Source organism: Lutjanus erythropterus, chromosome 5 (assembly GCF_056507025.1).
Source record: "Lutjanus erythropterus isolate fLutEry1 chromosome 5, fLutEry1.hap2, whole genome shotgun sequence".
In the NCBI taxonomy this organism is placed as follows: domain Eukaryota; kingdom Metazoa; phylum Chordata; class Actinopteri; order Lutjaniformes; family Lutjanidae; genus Lutjanus; species Lutjanus erythropterus.
Window position 1 is genome coordinate 874,525 of NC_139321.1, and position 22,707 is coordinate 897,231.

The 22,707-nt window shown below is 39.5% G+C and overlaps 1 protein-coding gene across 4 annotated transcripts in view; it reads left to right on the forward strand.

The window, feature by feature from the left end:
• The first annotated feature begins 633 nt into the window (after positions 1-633).
• LOC146326295 (transcription factor COE3) overlaps positions 634-22,707 on the forward strand; it is a 188,977-nt gene continuing 166,903 nt past the window's right edge. For all 4 annotated transcript variants that reach the window (XM_084718532.1, XM_084718529.1, XM_084718531.1 and 1 more), the window contains exon 1: positions 634-1,432. In XM_084718532.1, coding sequence (XP_084574658.1) covers positions 1,299-1,432 — 134 coding nt within the window. In that variant the 5' untranslated portion in view covers positions 634-1,298. The remainder of the gene's footprint in view (positions 1,433-22,707) is intronic.

The window sequence follows — 22,707 nt, forward strand, 5'->3', positions numbered from 1 at the left end:
AGTGTAAAATAAATGTAGCTGAGTAAAAGTTACAATATTTACCTCTGACATAAGGTAAAATAGAAGTACTGAGAAAATAGAAATACTTCAGTAAAATACAAGTATGTTAAAATTTAGCTTAACTACAGTACTTAAGTAAATGTACTTAGTTACTTTCCAACACTGTTAATTAATGCACTGATATATGTTTCTTATGTCAAAAGATGACGTGTTTTTCAAGCAGTCTGTGAGACATGAGGGAAAATGTAAAACAAAATATGTTACAATATCCCCCGGTCTCCCCTACTGTTCTCTTTTCTCATAATTTTTCTGCTGGGGACGTTTTACCAACCTACAGCTTTGATATGTGACGTCCTGGGAGTGACTCTCAACAACCAGCTGACAAATCCTCCTGATTCTACTTTTAAAACAAGATTTCAAACCTCATTTTTTTACAGTGCGCGGCCCCGAACACGCGGAAACCCTTATTTGGCATGCGCTTTGAAAAAACAATGACGCAACACGCGGCTTCCACCAATCAGAGTCCAGAGGCGCGACCAATATCCAAATGAGCAGTCCTTGTTTGGTGTTGTCTCCGCCCCCTCCTGCTCCACGCGGGTCCCCCGGGAACTCCCGAGCCTTGGACCCCGGGAGAAGGAGCTCTCCGCCGGGACAGAGGAGCCATAAAGAGCCGGGGAGGGAGGGGGATGAGATTTCTCGCTGCCCAATCCCCCTGTTCCCCCGGGAGCAGCAGCCTTCCACGGTCCGTCCCTCCCTCTTGTTTGCTAATCATTTCATTTTACTCCTTTTTGAAGAGCGCGCTTGTTTTTTTATCCCACTTTTCATTTCTCCACACGCGGCTGCTCGCCTCCCTCTGATCCCGGCTCTCCTCTCCTCCTCTCCGCTCCGCTCCGCGCTCCGCTCCGTCCTCCGTGCGCCAGGCTCTCCACGGCGGACTCCGACTGCTCCTCTCTCCCGGGCTCCTCTGAGATGCTCTCCCCGCTCGGCGCGCCTCTCTCCTCCGCCCTCTTTTAACTTCACAGAGCCGGTGTGAAGCCGGGCAGCTGCAGCCAGGGCCCGGACAAACCCGCAGGGATCCATCCCGGGCTCTTCTCTGGATCAGGACCGGGCACTTTGGGGAAGCTGCACTCGTGTGTCCCTCCTCCTCCTCCCCTCCTGCCTCCTCCTCGTCGCTCCTCTCCTCTCCACCTTAATCCAGGTGGTGCTGTGGCTGTTTGAGTGTTTGAGCTACAGGGAGGATTATTCTGCTTCTTCTTTCTTGTTTCTGGTGAAGACAAAGCTCCCAGAAGGACACTTTGATGTTCTCCATCCAGGACAGCCTCCCCCGGGGGGCCCTGACCATGAAGGAGGAGCCGCTCCCCACTGGCATGACCCCGGTCCGCTCCTGGATGCAGGGCGCAGGGATTTTGGACGCCAACACAGCGGCGCAGAGGTAAAAATATCACCAAAAACCACCAAAGCAACTTTTCATCTCTGTGCTCCGCGGTGCCAACGAGTCCGCTGATTAATGCCACAGTCAGAAAACTCCCGGGTGGAGGTGAAAGTCATGTTCGCATCCTGCAGGAGCGTCTGAAGAGTGACACCCGGTCAGTCTGCAGAGAGAAAAGACGAGAAAAGAGCGAGTTCAAGAAATTAAAGTTCAAAGCGATTCAAGCACATGGTGCTCCTGCAGAAAGAGTTAAACTAGCAGCTTCGGTTTATTTGAGAAAAATCCTTCAAACATTTGTTTTATCTGGAAAAGGATAAAATAGATTAAACAGACACAAAAAGCTGAAGAGCTCGGAGTTCAAACTTTGAGTCCAAACTGTCAGAGCAGCGGCAGAAGCATCAGCTGGACGTTTTGGGAAGCTTTTGGCTTCTTCACTTTTAAAATTCATGTAAAAATGAACGGGGTTTGGTTCATGATTTGGAAAAGTACAATTGATCAGGAGTAAAACAACAAAAAACAAAATCCAAGACAGAATCATCCTGTCAGTCAGAAACAGTCTGTTTCTCAGTGTTTCGGGTTAAAGGTTTCAGCGCGGAGCGGCAGCCTCAACATGCCGCCTCCCTCCAACTCTTCGGCGGATTCGGCTTCACCAGCAGCCCGGTGCGCATGGAGATACGCGCCGAATTGCTTTTCCCGCCTTCACGTGTCTTTATAAACAAAAACCCAACTTTAAGTAACGTTAACGTGTGCCGCACCGCTGCTCTGATAATTCATTTAAACAAATCTGATACGAGGTTTGGTGCTGCACGAACACGCCGCGCGCAAAGAGCGCAGAGACGCGGCGGGAGGATCGCGGAGCTGCAGCCGCTGCTCGGGACTGTTCTCCGGGATCCTTTAAAGAATATTTAGAGCTCATTTATAAGACAATTATAAAAACTAATACACGACTATTTAATTAAATCACACAGAGATTTTCTCTTAGAAATAAACATCATCGTTTACGGATTCTGAGGTTTAATAAAAATCGTTAATTTAATTTGTGTATGAAGCAGTTCAGGGAGAAAATAATGCGAAATTTCAAGTTTAAATTAACGACTTTTTACACGCAGCATAAAATAACTTAATGTTTGTCCTCCGTGACAGAAACATGAAGCCCGGCAGAGATCTGACTCCGAGTTTCACTTTCAAATCAGTCCATTTTTAATTTTTAAATATCTTAAAGCCTCTCAAAGCGGAAGACGTGGTTTTAATCTCAAAGCAAGAAATGGAAATTCCCCAAATTTAACAGTAGAATAAAAGTGTAATTTATATAATGATAAAAAAAAATCGCTTCAGAGGTTTTTTTAAACATCATAAATTTCTCCACCACTGTTGTCTGTTTTCTCCGTTAAGATCTGCTGATAATAATGAGAGTTCTGAGGATGTAAATAGCTGAAGTGTCTCTCAGGTGAACTGGAGTGAAATTTGACCGCTTAACTGAAATAAATCAATGCGCTGCCTCAGGTTTAAATCACCTGAACATGAAGAGAGAAAATCCATCAGCTGCTGCTCACACAGACACATCCATCAGCTCCGAAAACACGCAGAGAGTTTCAACTTAAAACAGTTTGTTCTTCCTGCTCTGTCTTCATTTAAATTCTGTATGTGATGCAGGAATTTCTGCAACAAGATTCAAAAACAGAAAACTAGAAAGTAAAACAGATCCAGTTTAATTTTCAGTTTGAAATCATTTTAGCAAAACAGAATCTTGTTGCTTTATGCAGTTTAACAAATCAGCTGCTTCACATCAGAGCAGTTACATTCTGCATGTGAGGAAGCAGAAACAAAACTTTATTATCCAAATATTCACACAAGAAAAATATATTCACATGCAAAAATGAACCAAACCTCTCAATTAATTTATTATTTGATTGGTCTGTAGAAAGTCAGCAATTAGTAAAAACATTCAAATGTTTAATTTTGTCTGAGCAACAGTTTAAAACTCAAAGATACAGAGTGAAGAAGAAAAGCTGCACATTTATTTTAAAAGGTGCAACGGGACAGGAATTTAATTTTAGCATTTTGCTTTAAAATAAAATAATGATTATTCAGTTCTAAAAATAATTTCCTGTCCATCAAATTAATTAGTTAATTGACTAATACTTTGAGCTGTGAGTTTGTAATGATAAACATCTGCTGATAAATAGATTCATATGTAGAGTCTGTTTTCACTTGCTGCTCACTGTCTGTGTCCCACTTTAACACACGACATGAAGCTGAAACAGATGCAGATAAAAGTCACGTGAAGTTCATTTCTGCCCAAAATCACAAACTTGCATCAGAGGACTGTAAAATCTGCAGAACAACATGAAGTTATGGCACGAAAATATTCAGTGAAACGCTCCAAACTGCAGATTTAGCAGGTGTGTGTCCAGATCAACAGTGATAATCCAGACTGACGGGACAGAAACGATAAGAGAAAAATAAAAAACAGAATGAATGTAGAGAGGAAACATGTTTGAATTGAATCTAAATGAACCCAACTTCATTCAAAAAAAGACTTGTTTTGTAAATTTTATATGAAACTGAAGAACTCTGAGTTGATCGGTGTGTCAGAGCCTCAACAAACACTTAAATAAAACAACGTTAAAGTGTGAATATTTAAATGAGAAGAAGCAGGACGTTTATCAGAGACCTGACTGAGCGGAGATGAAGAGTTTCTGTGTTTTTGTCCACTTGATGATCAGTTTCTCTGGTGGTTTTTTGCAGCAGAAGAAGCTGCAGATTTGTGGTGTTTTTTTAAATAATGAAACTCTCAGGTTACTGAGCGAGTGTGTGAGTGTTGTGAGTGTTGTGTGTGTCGTGTGTGTCGTGTGTGTCGTGTGTGTCGTGTGTTCTGCTGGGAGTCACAGGAAGATTCTCTGTTTCAATCATTTGTGTCAAACCCAAAATCAAATATCACAAAATTGCCTCAGAGGGCTTCACAATTAATTCACATTAGACACCATCTATTCCTCCATTTAGAGACAGAAACACTGCAGAAATCCTCAGATATATGACAGCTATCAGATATAAAGTAGAAACAGTTTGTTATAATGTAAAAAAAAAAAAAATAAAGTAATAAGAACAAGAATCATCAGTTTCTGATGATTCTTGTTCTGTGAATCTGTAGAAACATGAGATCAGAGTTAGAGAACTGATGCTGCGTTCACAAACCTAAGAATCTGTAAAAATGTTCAACAGGTTTAAAAACTATGAGCCTGCAGCTGTTTATTTAATCTCCAGTTTGGTTATTGATTAGTGATTGGTACGTGATCAGTTTGTACGAGGGGAAAATGAAGAGACGAGCAGCTGGAGACTGACTTTACTTCTGATCTTTGACTCTCACAGTAACTGATCTCATTTTCTATTTTAGATCATCTGCACGATTTCTAATTTACTTTAGTTTTTACATTTTAAATGAAAGTTTTTTTAAACATGCAATAAGAACATTTCAGGTTTACAGGAGTAAATAATTTGTGGGAAATACACGATAAACAAATCAAATACAAAATTGTGAGAAAAGTAGAAATAGTTGTGACTGAAATCTGAACAGGAACTTTGTTCCATCTTTTGTTTTTCAAATGACATTTTACCAAACATTCAACATATGAAGCTTTAACTGTTTTCCATTGTCTTTAAATAAATCCATGAAGCTCCAGTCACATCTAAAAATCTTCATTCTGATCTATTGATTAGTTATTTAATAATAATAAACATAAAATCAGGAAACACTGAACCAAATCATGGACAGTGTAGGAAAGTTCCAGCAGAAATGATCCTTAACAGACTCTGATAACATCTCTGTGGTGTTTGACACACTTCTACAGTTTATTAACTTCCGAGTCAGAATCCTTTAATCGATGCTCAGAGAGAGTTTGTAGATCGACTACAAATCAGGTGGTTTCTCTCAGGAGTTTGTCTGATTCACTGGTGACACAGAGTCACAGCCTTTACAGTAACATCATGTTTTTATAATTCAATAATCATTGAACTAATATTTAAAATATCAAACTTCAGCTGTTTTCACAATGTTTTAAAATAATTAATGAAGCTGGAGTCACAGCTACAATAAAAAGTGAAAATCTTCATTTTGACCTGCGGGTTTGGTGTCTGAGATGAGCTCTATAAACAGTCTCTTATTCAATGTAGGAAAATTCCAGAACAAATGATCCTCTGATTATGTCTCTGTCATATTTTACACACGTGTCACAGTGTTTTCAGTTCCTGCTCATCACACACACTCAGAAATACTTTAAAATCAGTTCAGACTGTGAGTCTGGATCCTTTAATCGATGCTTACTGAGAGTTTGTGAGTCGAGCGATTTGGTGCCTGAAACACTCGAGTGACACCGAGAGCAGCACGTTTTACAATAACAGCACGTCTCCGTCCTTTACTCATCATTTACCTGATATTTAAAATATCAAACTGCAGCTGTTTCTCCAGTGTTTCAAAACAATTCATGAAGCTTGAATCACAGCTACAGTAATAAGTGAAAATCTTCATTTTGACCTGCAGAGTTTGGTTTGTGACATCATAATTAACAACCAGAACCAGAACCCAGACAGAATAATGCATATTTCCATTTGAATAAAGTCTGCAGATCAGGTAGAAATCAAGCGATTTATCTCTTGAAACACTCGTGTCACACTGAGAGCAGCACCTTTTAATGTAATGTGAAACATGTCATGAATATTTTCACATGAAAAGATTAAGAAACTAAACAAAGGACTCTAATAATCCAAACTGTAATAAAACCAAAATATGGAAAATTACCTGATAAATATATAAAACATGTTTGGAAGATGTAAAAAGAAGCTCAATTTAATGTAAAATCCCACAAATGTTTATAAGTTTCACACTAAATTTGATGTTTGTGTCGATGTCTCACTTATCTTTATTTAGTTTTTTTTTTTTTGATGATCAAATATTTATTCACATTTACAAGTGAAGAGTTCACATTAAGCATCGATAAATGGTGACAAAAATGACAGCGATAGTAAACTAATGTCGACTCCCACCCCAAAAATCCATCTCCGTGTAATCCACTGGAGAACGTGTGCTGGAATGACAGAAAGAGAAATAAATTAAAAGGCGGAAAAGATTTTTTTAAAAAGTCACATGTGGAGGAGCGGTTGTAATACGATATAGATGCATAAATCCTTGGGTTTTTCTTAAAGCTCTGGTCCAGGATAAGATAAGAAAAAGAGGCAACAGTGACATAAACATTTAACCAGCGTTCGCCCGGCGAGTGAGATCTGGTGTGGAGATTTAGCAAAGACAAGTGGTTCAGCAGGAGGACAGTGGGGGTGTGTGGGACTTCATAATCGAAAATCTTTGTCAGTAAGGAGCAGAAAGCTTTCCAAAAGAGAAATACGTCCAGAATGTGTGCAAAAAAGAGCGGACAAGTGCACCGTAGAGTTCACATCAAATAACTTTGATTAAGAAACTTTTCTTATTCTAAAAAAAGAAACTGAACCTAAACCTGTTCAAGTGTCAGATGCTCTTGGTGGATCAGTGACTGTGCTTCAGATCTGCGTCAACATGAAGAAATTTAAGGGATTTAAATGTCTTTAAGTGAAGATCATGTGTTAAAGGTGGAAGTGTTCCTGTCTGCTGCAGTGGGTTATTTTGTCAGAGGAGAAGCCGACTGTAGATGTGTGTGGATTATTTATCTGTGGACACATGAATAATGAAGCGTTCAGATTGTTGTACTGTGTGTTCGGAGCTGCAGGAAGACGCTGGTTTGAATCCTGCGTGTTTGAATTAACGTCAGTTTGCAGCTGTTTGCTGTCACATCACACAAAGAAAAATTCATGTTTGTCCTTTTTGTGGTTTTGTTGTTAAAAAAAACCATTTGTATTTCCATGCTTTAATGTGTGAAGCAGTTTTGTTTTGTTGTGTTTGGTTCCTGTACGTTTCGCGCTCTCACATTCAAGATATTTGTTGAATGAAGTGTTTCAGTCCCTGTGGAACCTCATCAGGAAGTTATTCTGATAAAATCACAAGTATCTCTGTGACAGAATCAGCTGGAGGCAGCGAATACACAGCTGGAGAAACTCCTGATCTGAATCAGAACAAACAGGATCAAGAACAAAATATCCAGTGGAGACAAAAGTTTACATCAAAAACAACATGTCAGATGATATTAGATGAATCATAAACTCTGATTTCTGTCCAACATTTCTTAAACTGAAGGAAAAACAGAGTGGTTAGGATTAGGGACATCTACGACGTCTGACAAAGGTTTCTCACCGCGGTCAAACCCGGGACGGTCTGCACCACAAACCTCTGGGTCACCTGGACGCTTAACGGGGTTTAAAATCGCTTTTCTCCCCTTCGGAACATCAGTTCATATTTTCAATGTTTCTCTTAGAACGTGTTGCAGGTTCACATGAGAAAACATGAGAGAAGTTCTGTTGTATTCTAACATGAAGCCCATAAATATTCAGAAAACCTTCAGAATTCGCCCTGTAAACACAGACGTAGATTTCAGGGAAATCTAGGAATTTTATTGTGACAAACCACTTGACTTTTCTGTATTGTGTTCCTTTATATTTGTTCAGTTGTCACCTGGAGCCTGAGTTTGGGTTTTCCTTTACATAAACTGGTTCACACCATAAACTGATGCAGAAATGACACAAACTGGTGCATAAAAATCACCAGAACGCAGCAAATGAAGTGTTTGATGCTCAGAATGTTTCTGTAAAGTCATACTGGAGGTCAGAGGTCAGTCAGACTGTGGGGATATTTAAAGCATGTCTGTGTAAAACACCTGTGTGTGTGTGTGTGTGTGTGTGTGTGTGTGTGTGTGTGTGTGTGTGTGTATACCTGCCACCATTTAGGTGTAATAATAAGGAGTTGGTGGGTTAAATTTTCTGGTGTATTTAGATTTTTATTTTAGGACACTTTGACAGCAGCTAACGATAAATTAGCAGCTGCTTTCATGGTCCTTTAATCAGGTTGTGTGTTGCCATGTTTGGGTTGAAAGTGTGTTGTTTGTGTTTTATAGATGATCTGGCAACTTCTGACAAACCTTTTATTGGTGCATGACGGTCGTGAAAATGACAATAGTTTCCTGTGAGAAACAACAAAACGTGGCGGCACTGGGAGACGGACTTGAAATACGGGAGAAACCCAGGAAAACTGGGAGTGTTGGCAGGTCTGGAGATCAGTGTGACAGTCAGAAAATGTGTGTGTATCTTTGTATCATCAGGATATGTTCAAGCAGAACAGAGGTTTGTTGGTTTACGTCCAACACAGGAACCCTGCAGTGTGAACTTTATACGGTGTGGAGATCGGAATGATTCAGACACTTTATTCTGGAATATTTTTGCAGCCTGAGTTTAGTGTTCTCCTTTTCATAAAGACGTTCCCTCCATAAACTGATGCAGGAACGACACAAATTGGTGCATAAACATCACCAGAATGCAACAAATGAAGTGTTCAATCCTCTAAATGTCCTTGTAAAGTGGTGCTGGAGGTCAGAGGCTTTATTTAGATTTTTTTTTAATGACTTTTTGAAAACAGTTAACATTGTGTGTTGCCAGGTTTGCTTCGACCGCTGGGTTCAAAGTGTAGACAGTGTGTGGATTTGGTTTGGATTGTGTTTCCAGGTTGTGTTTCACAGGCGATCTGGCAACTTATGGCAAAACTTTTATCCATGCATAACAGAATTGTGCAAATTACAGGAGTTTCCTGGGAGAAAAGGAGAGCGCTGGGACTTGAAATGCAGGAGAAACCTGGAAAATTTGTGACAGCATGAATTTTCCTTTTACCTAAAATTATCATACTATAAATTGATGCAGAAACGGCACAAACTGGTGCATAAAAATCACCAGAATGCAGAAAATGCAGAAATAGGGAAAAATTTTAAGCTAAACTTGGTTCTTTAACTTTAACTTTTCATAAACCTTTTTTTCTGCATTCTGGTGACTTTCAAAGAATAAAAATAACAAAATAATAGGTAATATACATGTTATTTTTCAAAGAAAAGCCTGCAGATGACTTAGAAGTGACAGTTATTAGCTGGAAAACACCGTGGGACAACATCATTTAGCGTCACCTCATAGTCCACTTTCAAATTTGATCACAACAACACAAAAAATTTATATTTTACAAATGTTTTTTTAAGCATATACATTAGAGAAATACAGGAGAATTGTGACCTCAGGAGGAAACTGGGAGAGGGCAATGAACAATCTCCTGGGAAAATCAGGAGGGTTGGCAAGTAAAAGTGTGTGTGTGTGTGTGTGTGTGTGTGTGTGTGTGTGTGTGTGTGTGTGTACCTGCCAACATTTCTGTTTCAAACTAACGGAGGGACAGTGGCTTAAATGTTTAGGTGTGTTTTGGTTTTTGACATCAGCTCATGTTAAATTAGCAGCTTGATTCAGGTTGTGTGTTGCCAGGTTGTGTTTCAACAGATGAGTTGAAAGTGTCGATGTGGTGTGTATTGGTGTGTGGATTGTGTTTGCAGATTGTGTTTCATAGACGATCTGGCAACTTAAAGCAAAACTTCTATCTGTTTATGACAGTTTTTTGTAATAAAGTTTATGGGTTGTGCAAATTATGGGAGAAACAGCAAAACACGATGGTGCTGAGACCTGAAGGAGGTCTGGAGATCAGTGTGTCAGATCCTGTGTGTATTGTGTGTATTTGTGTGTATTTGTGTGTATTTTTGTCTTTACATCATCAAGTTATATTTAAGCAGAACAGAGGTTTGTTCAGATTTATTTTCTGTCCATCACAGGAACCCTGTAGTTTGAACTTTATGTGGTGTGCAGGTCCGAGTGGTCGATGACAGATGAAACAGAGTGTGTCAGGAGCAGTTCAGTGATTTTTCATCTGAATCATTTTCAAACTCACCTCCTGTCCAACAGGTCACGCTTTAATCCCCAAATCTGTTCAGCCATCTTTGTCTTCCTGAAGAGACTAAAATGTGATATTTTCCGACCCTGGTGACCCCCCCCCCCACCTGTTAGTTTAGAAAAGAAAAGATAGAACTTCTTTAATCCAGAGAAAATTAATGTGGCAAAGATTTCTCAACATTCCACGAACACAGAATAAAAACAACAGAGGATGAATTCTAAAGGATATAAAGTGACTAAAGCATAAAAGTAAAGCAGCAGCACCTGATAGAAAAACAACAGAAGTCACACAAGTAAAAAGTAAAAATAAACTTAAGTACAAACGTGGTTTTGGTACGGACATTCAAAGTAATGTTAGCAGTTAAACTGAAAAGTAATAAAAAGTAATATTGCACCTGATAATGAAGTTAATATTGCAGCTGATATCAGACTTCATGTTGTACATGACGATAATAATAAAGAAAGTTAAACGTAATATTGCACATGATGGTCAGGCTAATATAGCACGATATTGAACATAGTTTAGGGTCCCGGTCCCCCAGTTTGAGCCCCACTGATCTAAACCATCATGTGTGTACGCTCTAAAACAAAACATCAGGTTCATCGATCCACAAAGTTCAAGATAATATCAAAGATAAACTCTGCAGATTATGAGGCTGGTTTACATCCAAATTTAAATAAAGTTGTTCAGATGTTAAACGCTGACACTTCCTGATCTTCTTATAGAAATTATTTTTATTGGCACCAAAACTTCTTCTTACTGAGTTATTTCATTTATTTAAGTCATAAAATGAATAATTTTCTTAAAACAGGTTAAATAATCTGCCTTTAACTTTCAGACTGTACAGGTCATTAAGTTGTACAATCTTTTCTGTGTCCTAAAAATAATCTTGTTTGTTTTAATGATTAAATTCTTCAGATTTTAGTTTCTAATATTTCTTAAGTCAGACAGTAAACGTGCCTCCATGTTGATAAATTAATTTTAGAAATACTGAGGTCCAAGTTCACCATCCTCCAGAAAAAAATGACCAGAAACCAAAAATTAAGTTTTAATTCTTTTTAAAAAATGTCATTTTTTCTGTACACTTTATTTCCCATCTGTCCAACTTTTATTTTCCAAACATGAACTTTTCATGAGCTAAGAAAAGTTAATTATAGCTCTGTGACTTTTTCAGATAATCCAGTAGGTTTTTCAACAGATTATTCAAACAAAGACAGGAGAATTGTTCTCAAGCCATAAATAAAAACAGTGGACATCGACTCTGCAGACACAGATTCACTCAGTCTGATATTTGTGTGTTTATCAGGCTAAAACTCCCAAATTCCCAGAGAGAATCAGAGAGGAGAGGATCAGTGTCCTCAGTGACAAACCTGCTGCTGCAACAAAATCAAGAAAACAAAGTTTTTATTGTTCTGTCTGATACAGAGTTTGTTGTCATGTTCTAGAAAAATATTCTAATGTCATCAGTTAAACCAAATCAGATTTCTGGGATGAAGCCTGAATATTTTTTTCTTTGATGAAACTGAAGCTCATTTCTGTAAAAATCTGAACTCTCAGGTGGAAAAATGGACTTTTAGGACTCAATAACAGGCAGAATTAAAGTGTGAAGATGGAGGGTTGTGGTGCAATGTTTGCAGGTGTGTGTGTGTGTGTGTGTGTGTGTGTGTGTGTGTGTTGAAGCTCCAGGTGAACAGATTTCCCTCGACCCTCCCTGACATGGCCTCTCAGAAAAGGGAAGAAAAAAGAGCGACAGAGTGAGTGATCCTGCCCTCCACACCCTATCTCTGTCCTCCGGGGTTAAAGGGAGGGTGGGGGGGGTTATAAACTACAGGTTCCCAGGCTCGGAGGGGGAGGCGGGGGGAGTTCAGGTACGGTTTGGACGAGGTGGATAATCGCCGACCGGGGGATTCCCCCGCTCTGTTGACGGCGTCATTCGTCATCGGCTCAATCATCGTGCGTTTGGCGTTCCACTCGGCGCTCCCCGGGGGCGGGCAGGAGGGCGGGCGGTGGACTGAGACAGATCTGTTGAGTTTGGCAGTGATGGATCTGAGCGCTGAGAGACTTTTTATCAGAGAGTCGTAACTCACGGCGGCGGTGGCGGCGGCGGTCAAGGAGTGATGGAGGAGGTCAGCCGAGGCCTCGACCGCTTACTACCTGCTTTTTTTCCTCCCACATTTCAAACATCTTATTTTTTCCACCCGGGTGAGAAAAACCCACTTCCTCCTGCATTTGCATTTGTCCACACCCCCCTCCTCCGCTTCACGTACGCACAATTAAACTCTCCTGAACGCCGCCTTAAAAACGTGTTAGATAATTAAACAGCCGGCAGATGCTGCGTCAGCCTCGTTACTGTAAATCCTCCCCGACACGTCGTCCTCGCCGCTCACCGCCACCGTGGAAGTGGAGTTGACTAGTGTAAATAAACCGTCGACTCTCAAGCGTGGCTCTTTTGTCTCCTCGCGGCCTCTGCTGAATGTCAGGACGAGCGGCTAATCAGAAGCAGCAACGCAAAAAAAAGCTGCAAACAATTAACCCGAGCCGGCGTCTGAGAGGAGCAGGTGACCACCGCTAATAGACCTGGCCAGGGTCTGCGTGTGTGTGTGTGTGTGTGTGTGTGTGTGTGTGTGACAGGCAGCGTGTGGGTAAAGGATGTGTTTTGGAGGAAACAGCTGAGTAGAGAAAAGCTGCAGCTGCATTTGTCCGACTCTCCATCCATCCTGAGAGCACAGAGGTAAAATATTAAAACTTCTCACACAAAAAAACTCCACATTCAAATAAATCTGAAAGAGTTTGAAGCCAACAAAAAAACTCCAAACGAAACAGCTTCTTGACCAGGAAAACTCAGATTTACTGAACCCTGAATGCACCGCAACCAGACCTGGGTGAATAAATAAAGAAAAGTTTAATGAATTTGTCAGTTTTACTTCTTATGACAGCTTCATTCGCCCAATTCCACCGGAAAAATCAGCTGTTTAAGACGTTTTGAGTTTACACCTGCAAATGCATTTACTTTTTTTCTTTTCTCAATTATCCTCCCGATGCGTCAAACACAGGAAAAGCAACTGACAGCCACTGGTTTACAATCCTAATACCAAAAAACACTCAAAGATGTAGAAAATTCTTGGTCACAAGCAAAGAAATCTGAGGAAAGTTTGAAGGCAAAATGACTGAAAACAAACATTTGGAAACAGCTGCTTGACCTGTAAATCTCAGATTTACTGAATCCTGAATGCACCACAATCAGAGCTTGAAGAATAAATAAAGATAAAGAATCTGATGACAAACTGATTTTTTACTTGTTTTACCAAACTGTTTGAAAAATCAGCCGTTTTACATCTTTATAAAGACATTTTGAGTTTACAGCTGCAAATCTTTTCTCATTTTTCCTAATTCATCAAACAAAGAAGAGGAACTGAACGTCACCAGTAATTGACTTGAAGCAGGTCCGTGACCAGGGGATCGCAGATCAATGAACCCTGAATGCACCACAACCAAAGCCTGATGAATAAGTAAAGAAACTAAAACGTTTTAGGTGTTATAAGAGATTTTTCACCTGATTCCATTGGAAAAATCAGCTATCTGATATTTCTATTTAGACGTTTTAAGTTTGCAGCTGCAAATCTTCTTTTCTCTCCTAATATGTCAAACAAAGGAAGCAGAACTGGAAGTCGTCAGTTTATAATTCTTGACCAAAAGCCCCTAAAAGTGAGGAGAGTTTGAAGCCAAAGAGATTGAAAAGAATTTCCAACATCTGGAAACAGCTCCTTGACCTGGAAAACTCAGATTTACTGAACCCTGAAAGCACCACAACCACGGCTTTTCTGAATAATTAAAGAAAATAAAAAGTTTAAAATAATCTGATTGTTACAGCAGCTTTATTCACCAAACTCCTTTGGAGAAAACAGCTCGTTTACATCAACTGAAAGTTTACTGTACTCGACCACAATACCCTCAAAGCTGTAAAACGTTTTCTTCATATCCAGATAAATCTGAAGAGAGTTTGAAAACAAAATACTTTTCACCTAAAGAACAGCGCCTTGACCAGGAAAAGTCAGATTTACTAAACCCTGAATGCACCACAACTACGACTAATAAAGAAAATAAAGTTTTACAGCTCTCTTCACCAAATTCCATTAAAAAAATCAGCTGCTTTACATCTCGATTAAGACATTTTGAGTTTGCAGTTGAAAATGATTTTACTTTTCTACTTTTCTCACAACATACTTTCTCAAACATAGCATAGTAATCAGGGGAACTAAAAATCATCATGCAATACTTGACCAAAACAATTCCTTCAGATTTACTGAACCCTGAATGCACCACATGGACCAGAGTTGGATGATTTCATGTGCAGAAATGCTCACTTTTACAACATATTAGTGTAATGTAAATGTTAATGATTTTAAAGTGGACTGAGCAGCTCTGAGTTGTAGTATTATTTGTATTTGTGTGTATATTAGTACGATTATTGTTGTTATTGTCATGAAGTTGAAGGTGAAGCTGCAGAACAAACAGCTGCAGGTTGGAGTCTGACGTCCGTGAAACCTTGTCTGCTTTTATGATGCATTTTCACACATTGAACACCTCACAGAACGTACTAATTAGCACACATACTGCTCACACACACACTCTCTCTCTCACACACACACTCTCGGTCAGGAGGAGTGTGTGAGCGTGTGCAGAAGCCCCTCAGTCTAAAGACTAATTTGTTGGTAATTGCAGCATGACAGGAGCAGCCATTTCAGCATCGAGCCACCGTTTCCCCGAGCCAGTCGCCCTAATTAGGAATGACACACACTATTAAGGTGCACAAATGGAAATCAGTCAGCGGGCGTTTCCTCCCCGACGGCACCGCCACCGCCATTGAACCCACAGCAGACCGCCGAGGCACCAAAAAACCTCCCACAATGCATTTGTAGTGGAGGCACCATCTTCAAAAAAATCACACAAACACAAAAACACAAATTTGTTTCTGAAGCAAAACTACAAAGATTGAGCAGAAAAATAAGATTTAGATTGAGATAATCAGATTACTTTTAGTAATCATATTACTGACAAAAAGTGAAATAAAGTCAAAAGTTGAAAAGAAGACAATAATGGAATTAATTTATAGAAAACACAGAATGTTAAAATCTGTGTTTTTTCAATGGAGTTTGGTGGGTCTCATTTATGTATTAACGAGGGAAAATGAGGGACAACAGAAGAAAAAGTAGGAATGAAACAGAGGAAAAGAGATGAGATGAGGAGATTTAACCAGTGACATAACAACACACAAACGCACACACACACACACACGCACACACACACACACACACGCACACACACACACACACACACGCACGCGCTCTGGGCCTGCTGTCTTCTCACCATGTTTCAGGCTCAACTCATTAGTTCATATTACACGGCTAATAAGAGCTAACCAAACAGGTGTGTGTGTGTGTGTGTGTGTGTGTGTGTGTGTGTGTGTGTGTGTGTGTGTGTGTGTGTGTGTGTGCGCGTTTGTGTGGCCTGATTGGGTAAATGTATTCGTGGGTAATTGTGCAGCCTTGCATAAATCAACACACACACAGACATACACACTCTGTACTGTACATGAACAATATGTGCATATTTTAACCGTCCAAACCTGACTAACATAGTAATTAGAGAGGAAGACCTGATGGTGTGTGTGTGTGTGTGTGTGTGTGTGGTTATGTTTCTGTGTGTGTGTTGATGTGTTTTATGTGTGTTAGAGATAAAATAAGCAGGTCATGTGATGTCAGAAAGTCAGAAGTGTGTCTTGTTTTTTGATCTTCAGGTTCTGTTGTTCAGGTTTCTTCAGGTTGAGCAGAAAAAAACAAAAGTTCATTTTCTTCTCTTAGGGCATTAAATCGATTGCAGCTGGACTGGTAAAATTGTGTTGTTAGTTTTAGAGGCTAAATTTTTTGCTAAATTAAAATTAATTTAGCCTCTAAAACTAACAACACAGTCCAGCCACACCTGGCTCCAGGTGCCTCCAACGACCATCGTTAGAACAGAATGGAACACTACCCCCCCCCAACGACTGTTGCTGGCTCACTGGGTTTTCACCCCACTCAACCCAAACGACCGTCGTTGGGCCTCACAATAGGGAGTGACCTGGATGAATGAGAATATTCACAAGCATATTCATTTTCTTCTTTTAAGTAATTTTAGTTTTCATCAAATAAACACTGAGGATCTACTGGACGTGTTGAGTTTGATTTCTGAGCCTAAAATCCAAAAATGAGTGATCATGTGATCAGCTGTGGTTCCTCGTCTGAAGTCAGTATGTTTGTTGAATGTGCTTTTAGTTCGGTTTCTGGAATAAAATCTGTGAAACAAAAGTCACACAAGATGAAGAGAATTTCACGTTTTGTTCTACGACATAAAATTCAACAGTAAATACTCAGGCTGTGACAGTCTGGATCTTTTCTGACCACGGTGACAAAGCAACATATTCCTGTTGGATGTCTGTTTACCATGACTGCCTTCATAATCATGTTTTATTGAAGCGTCCTGTCATTAGCGTAGCTTCTTTATGGAATAGGTCAGGATGTGTGTGCAAGTGAGGACTGTACAGTTTGGTAAAAAAGTCATATTGTAATTATTTTGACTGAAATTGCAAAAAGCTTGAAGTTGAAGCTGAAATTGATATGATTAGTGTAAATGATCAGTTTTGAATCACAATTCTCAAGTTTACTGAAAAGGATTTTTGATTTAGATATTGTACTTGAACAGATTGTGATTGCGCAGGTGAGGCAGAGCGAGCAGCAACAGACTGACGGTGGAGCAAAAACTTCAACTCTGCAGTCAGTTTGTCAGTGTGGCAGTAAATGTACAGTTCAGGTTACAGAGTGTCAGTTAATAAATGCTGCAGCTTCTTCTTCTTTGTCTGTTGTTTCCAAGGTGCTGAAAAAGTGAGGTTAGCCCTGAAGTAAGCTCAGCAGAAAAGTTTAACATTAAGCTAATGCTAATGCTAATATTGCACTTTTATAGTCGTTTCCCTTTCAGAAGATTTGTAATCAGCCCTGGACTGCAGCGTCTTTTTGGAGACATGATCAAATAAATCCAACACTGAATGTCTTCTGTATTTATTTATACATTATTCTGTGTTGAAAACAGTTGTTGTTGTTGTTGTTGTTAGCATGTTGTTAGCATGTTGTTAGTGGTCCTCTGGCAATCCCAAGATGCCTTGGGTTGAGTCAGTCCACCAATAAGAGGTTGTGTTCCTGACTTGTGTGTCACAGCACTGATCCTTAGGTGTACTAATAGATGGACATGAGATTGACCTTTCAAAATAAAATTTGCAGTAATGACAGTAATGTGCTCAACTCCGTGGTGGTCATGACATGACTGCAGTTTTTGCCCCGGTAAATGAATTTTGAGACTTTTACATGTTTTAAAACAGGCGATTGCTAACAGGTGGCTAAATGAAACTACAGAGGTTGTCTGGGAAATTAAACATCATCACGTCATGTGGTGACATGAAGTCATGTGACTGTGGTGTAGTTTGTTACTTTGGGATAACCTCGGTTGAGCTTCCAAGATGAAGTGAAAACTTGCAGACCACTGATTGTTTGCACAACACGGGACGTCCTGCACAAACCAGCGTTTTTTATTGGCCAAGCTGCTTCTGACAGCAACCAGAACTCTTTTATTCACTCAAAAATGCCAATGATGCAGTGCAGACGTACGAAGAATACCAACCCTTTATATCCTCTGTTACAGGAGCAGAGTAGCTCCTTTTGTGTGAAAACACAGATATGTTAGAAAAGAAAAGGACATAAAAAACGATGGAAAACGGTGTGTTTAAGGACTAAAGTCGTCCTCAGGGAGTTTAGTGGTTTTCAGGAGTCAAACATGTTGCAGGTTCAAGGTGGAGTTTTAATGTTTGTTGATGTAGTTTAGCTTCAGTTAGCATCCAGTCAGTGTGTCGTGTCATTTCTGCTTTGAATTCTGCTCAGATTAGACGTGTGTGTGTGTGTGTGTGTGTGTGTGTGTGTGTGTGTGTGTGTGTGTGTGTCTTTACTGTATGTGTGTGGGTCTTTACTGTATGTATGTGTGTGTGTGCGTGTGTGTGTGTGTCCTGTCAGGGTGTGTTTGCTCTGAGTTTGTTTCCCACTGAATCAGATTTAAACATCCACTGTTTATTTGATTAACATCCTGGCAGCCAGCCACAGTGTGCGTGTGTGTGTGTGTGTGTGTGTGTGTGTGTGTGCGTGCGTGTGTGTGTGTGTGTGTGTGTGTGTGTGTGCTGTATGGCTCATTAGGCTGGTGTGTAAGTGTGTGTATTTATGTGTGTGTGTGTGTGAGGCGGCAGGCCACGCTGGTTAAAGACTCAAACAGCGGTCACACTCCATCTCCTGTTTGATTAATGTCATGGTGTGTGTGTGTGTGTGTGTGTGTGTGTGTGTGTGTGTGTGTGTGTGTGTGTGTGTGTGTGTGTGTGTGTCCAGCTCTCTGCAGTCAGTGTGTATCAGGAGGATTTTCAGTGTTTTGTTTCTTCTGCAGTTTTTAGCTTCAGTACCAAACAGAAGTTTTTACCTTCATGTTGGATTAAAACTCTTTGACCTGCAGCCATTTTTATTCACATTTACACACAATTTCATCCCAAAGCAGCAGGAAGAACGGCTGTACGGTCGGGGTTGTTGTCCAGAGACGAGCTGACAGTTCTCGGTGGCTCCAGTCTGATTCCAGTGATTTTACATCAAACATGTGGAGTTAACAGTCGATCACTCCAAACTTTATTTTGACTCAGAAATATGTCGAGGTAGAGACATCATTTACAGTGTAGCCCAGTAAAACAATCAAATAAAAACTGCTTGACACACCAAAGTCAAACTTAAATAAAAGTGTCTACAAGAAATAAAAAAAAAATACTAAAAAGCACAATGAGATTTTAAGACTAGATAATAATAAATAACAGACAAAATGACACCTGTTTTATTGATCAGTTATCAATAAAAACAGTTCAAATCTGTATTAATCAGCTAAATCAGGAGCAGCTAATGCAGTGATGCAGTTAAAGATTTAAGTTCCTCTACAGATAAAAATGAGGAACTTTTGAAATTGTTCTGCATGTTGTTCCACACAGATCCCACTACACTGTAAAAACAGAAAGAAGATAAATATTCTTCAATATCATCAAATCGTTTTGTTTTAAGGAAAAAAAAATCTGCCAATTTTATTTGGTTACAATTTTAAAATGATCTTATAAATCCAGCAGCTTAACGACCATAATGAGATTTAAATGTAGAAAAAAGTCAAATATTTCACTTATTTAAGAAATAAATCTGGACTCTTCATTGAGGTGACTTTAAGAATTTATATCTTGATGTAACATTTATATTTAGCAAATAAAGCTTATAATTTTCTTTAAGCAGAATAGTTTCTTAATTAAGTCAACATTTAGAATCTTTACTTTATTACACGTAGAGCTGCAATTAACCATTGTTTCCATCTGTCCATTATTTTTTCAATTAATTGATCAGTTATTTGGTCCATAAAATGTCATAAAATGGTGAAAAATGTTGATCAGAGTCCAAGATGACGTCCTCAAATGTCTCAGAGATATTCAGTTTACTGTCAGAGAGGAAAGAAACCAGATTAATAACCGATTCATTGTTGTAGCTCTAATTACATGGCAATCAATTACAGCGTTCTAAGGTCTGTTATTGCTGTATAACAGAACGCTGCTATGAAGAACAGACTGTTGCCATGGATACAGACCTGATCATAGACTCTAGAGGAACAATCATTTTAAAATGAATATTTTGTGACAAATTATAGCGTTTTGGGGACATGGGGACTTATTTCTCAGCTTTGTTGAAATTCTTTTCTTGCCGTGTGCAGAGAAATAAAGTTGCATAACAAGAATCACAGCAACAGTTTTGATCAGGTTTGAGTATAAATCTGTTATTTGTTCCCTCAGATTCATGATTCTTGCCTCCACTTCTTCCCTTTAATAAATACGTGCACACGTGACGAGTTCATGGCCTGAAATATCTGTAGATGTTGTTTCTGTTTCTGGAAACTCTGAACACACAACGTCATAAATCTTCTAGATTAAATTATTCAAACGATGTTTCAACATGTTCTTTATTATATTGTATTAAGATTTTAAATATTGAGTTTATTTTAGTTGGAGACTACAAATGTTTCTACACAGTTTGGAAGACGCTGGTAAAGAGAGGCTGTAATGCAAAACAGCATCCAGGTGCATTATGGGAAATGTAAGATCTGGTGTTCTTGGACTAAAGGTAGGATATCTCCAAATCTGCCGTTCAGATTGGCATTGTTCTTTTTTTTATTTTGTCCCCCAGTAGTGTCGAAGTTTGAAATATCAGCTTCACAAATGAATCGTTCTTTTTGAAGGAATCCTAAAGAGGAACAAGTTAACTCACTGAGCCGAGCATCAAGAGCTCGGTTTCAATTAATTCATTAGTTGTTTGGTCCATAAAATGTTAGAAAATGGTGAAAAATGTTGATCAGTGTGTCCCAAAGTCCAAGATGATGTCCTCAAATGTCTCGTCTTGTCCTCAACTCAAAGATACTCAGTTTACTGTCAGAGAGGAAAGAAGCCAGAAAATATTCACATTTCAGAAGCTTTTTTAAAATTAAAATTAATCCTATCACAGTCTTGAAAAAAAGGTCCAAACATGTGGAGCAGTTTGAAGTTTAATATTCTGTCTTAAAAATAGACTCAAAATGATTCCTCCATTATCAAAATAGTTGATGATTAATTTAATAACCAATTTATTGATTAATTATTGCAGTCCAAATGTCAAATACTTTCCAATATTTATGTCTCTATATATTGTTTGTGCTTTTCTTTGAGTTAAATATTCAAACTTCAGACTCTCAGTTTTTTACGTCTGCACCATTTCTATAAAACTCATCCTGGCAGATTTTGGTATCTTTGGAAAGTTTGAGATCTGCACTAGAATTCAAAATAAAGTTCAGCTGGTTTGAACAAACTCTGGACAAACAGGCTGAGTTTAAATCAGGTGGATCAGGCGTTGAAACCAGTAGAAGACATTCTGTACTGGGATCAGTGGCTGACTGCTGATCCTCCTTTAATCTGAGAACAGAAAAGATGAAGCTCACAGGTTTTTATTGCAATATTCAGGCAGTGGATTTATTCACTGTGAGTGTGTGTGTGTGTGTGTGTGTGTGTGTGTGTGTGTGTGTGTGTGAACTGACTGCAGCAGGCCCGGCTGTCTTGCTCAGTAATTGTTTGCAGAGTGCTCGACACGACTCCCGCTGACCTTTAATTTCAGGCTTTGTGGTGGAAACGTGCGGATCGTCGGCCGCGGCCCTCGTTTGCCTCGCTCTGTTTGTTTTGTGTGAGTGTGTGTGTGTGAGAGTGTGTGTGTGTTATTTTTTTTTTCCCTCCCTGCCTGTTGGCGTGTGATTTACACTCCGGGCATGTTCGAGCGAGCCGTGTGCCATCGATACTGTTTTTATTACACCTTGTGCCAAGTGCTAACAGCCGGATACGAGGCGCGGCGACGAGTGGATGCTGCCGCAATTAGCATAATTGAAATAATAATAATGCTAACGAGCTTTCTGAGTGGAGGCAGAGCAGAGAGGAGAGGATGAGCGGCAGTGATGGCGGCGGCGGTGGCTCCGTCACCGTGGCGATCGGCTGTCTGGATGGCCGCTGCAGAGCGTTGTGTGTAATTGGGATAATGGGCTGGTTTAGTGGTGGAAGTGATGCTTCTGATAGAACAGGTGCCAAATTCACTGAGTCAGTCGACTCACTGTTTGTTTTATTGTTCAAACCCAAATTTATATCAGGCCTTCATCATCTTGTCAGTTTAAATATCAAAAAAATCTGAATCAACCTTTGTTGGGAAGTTGAGGATTGGGATGCAGATATTAAAGGATCGTTCTGCATGTTTTAGCTACAAATCATAAATATTTTTACTTCACTGAACTGCAAAAATCTGAATACTCTCAAGTCACGTCTGCGTCTATTTAAGTCTTCAAAGGATTTTATTAAACGTGGTGAAAATATCAACAAGTGCACGTATCAAGGTCTGTAGTAGGCAACTGGACTTGATAAAGATCCATGAGGCTTCTTCAGTTCTGCCTGACTGGTTTGGGAGTTCAGGTAGTCTGGCAGAACTGAAGAAGCCTCGTGGATCTTTATCAAGTCCAGTTGCCTACTACAGACCTTGATACGAATACCATGACTATGAATATTCAGACACATCAACAAGTGCAGCAACAATATAAAATAGAAAAATACAATAAAAACACAAGTAAATGCTCAAATAACGGCCCAGAAATGATCGTCAGATAGATGGAAAACTAACGTGTCACAACGGCATAAGTATAAAATATTGCAGAATAGAGAATAATGCATATTTCAAGAATGTTTTATGTA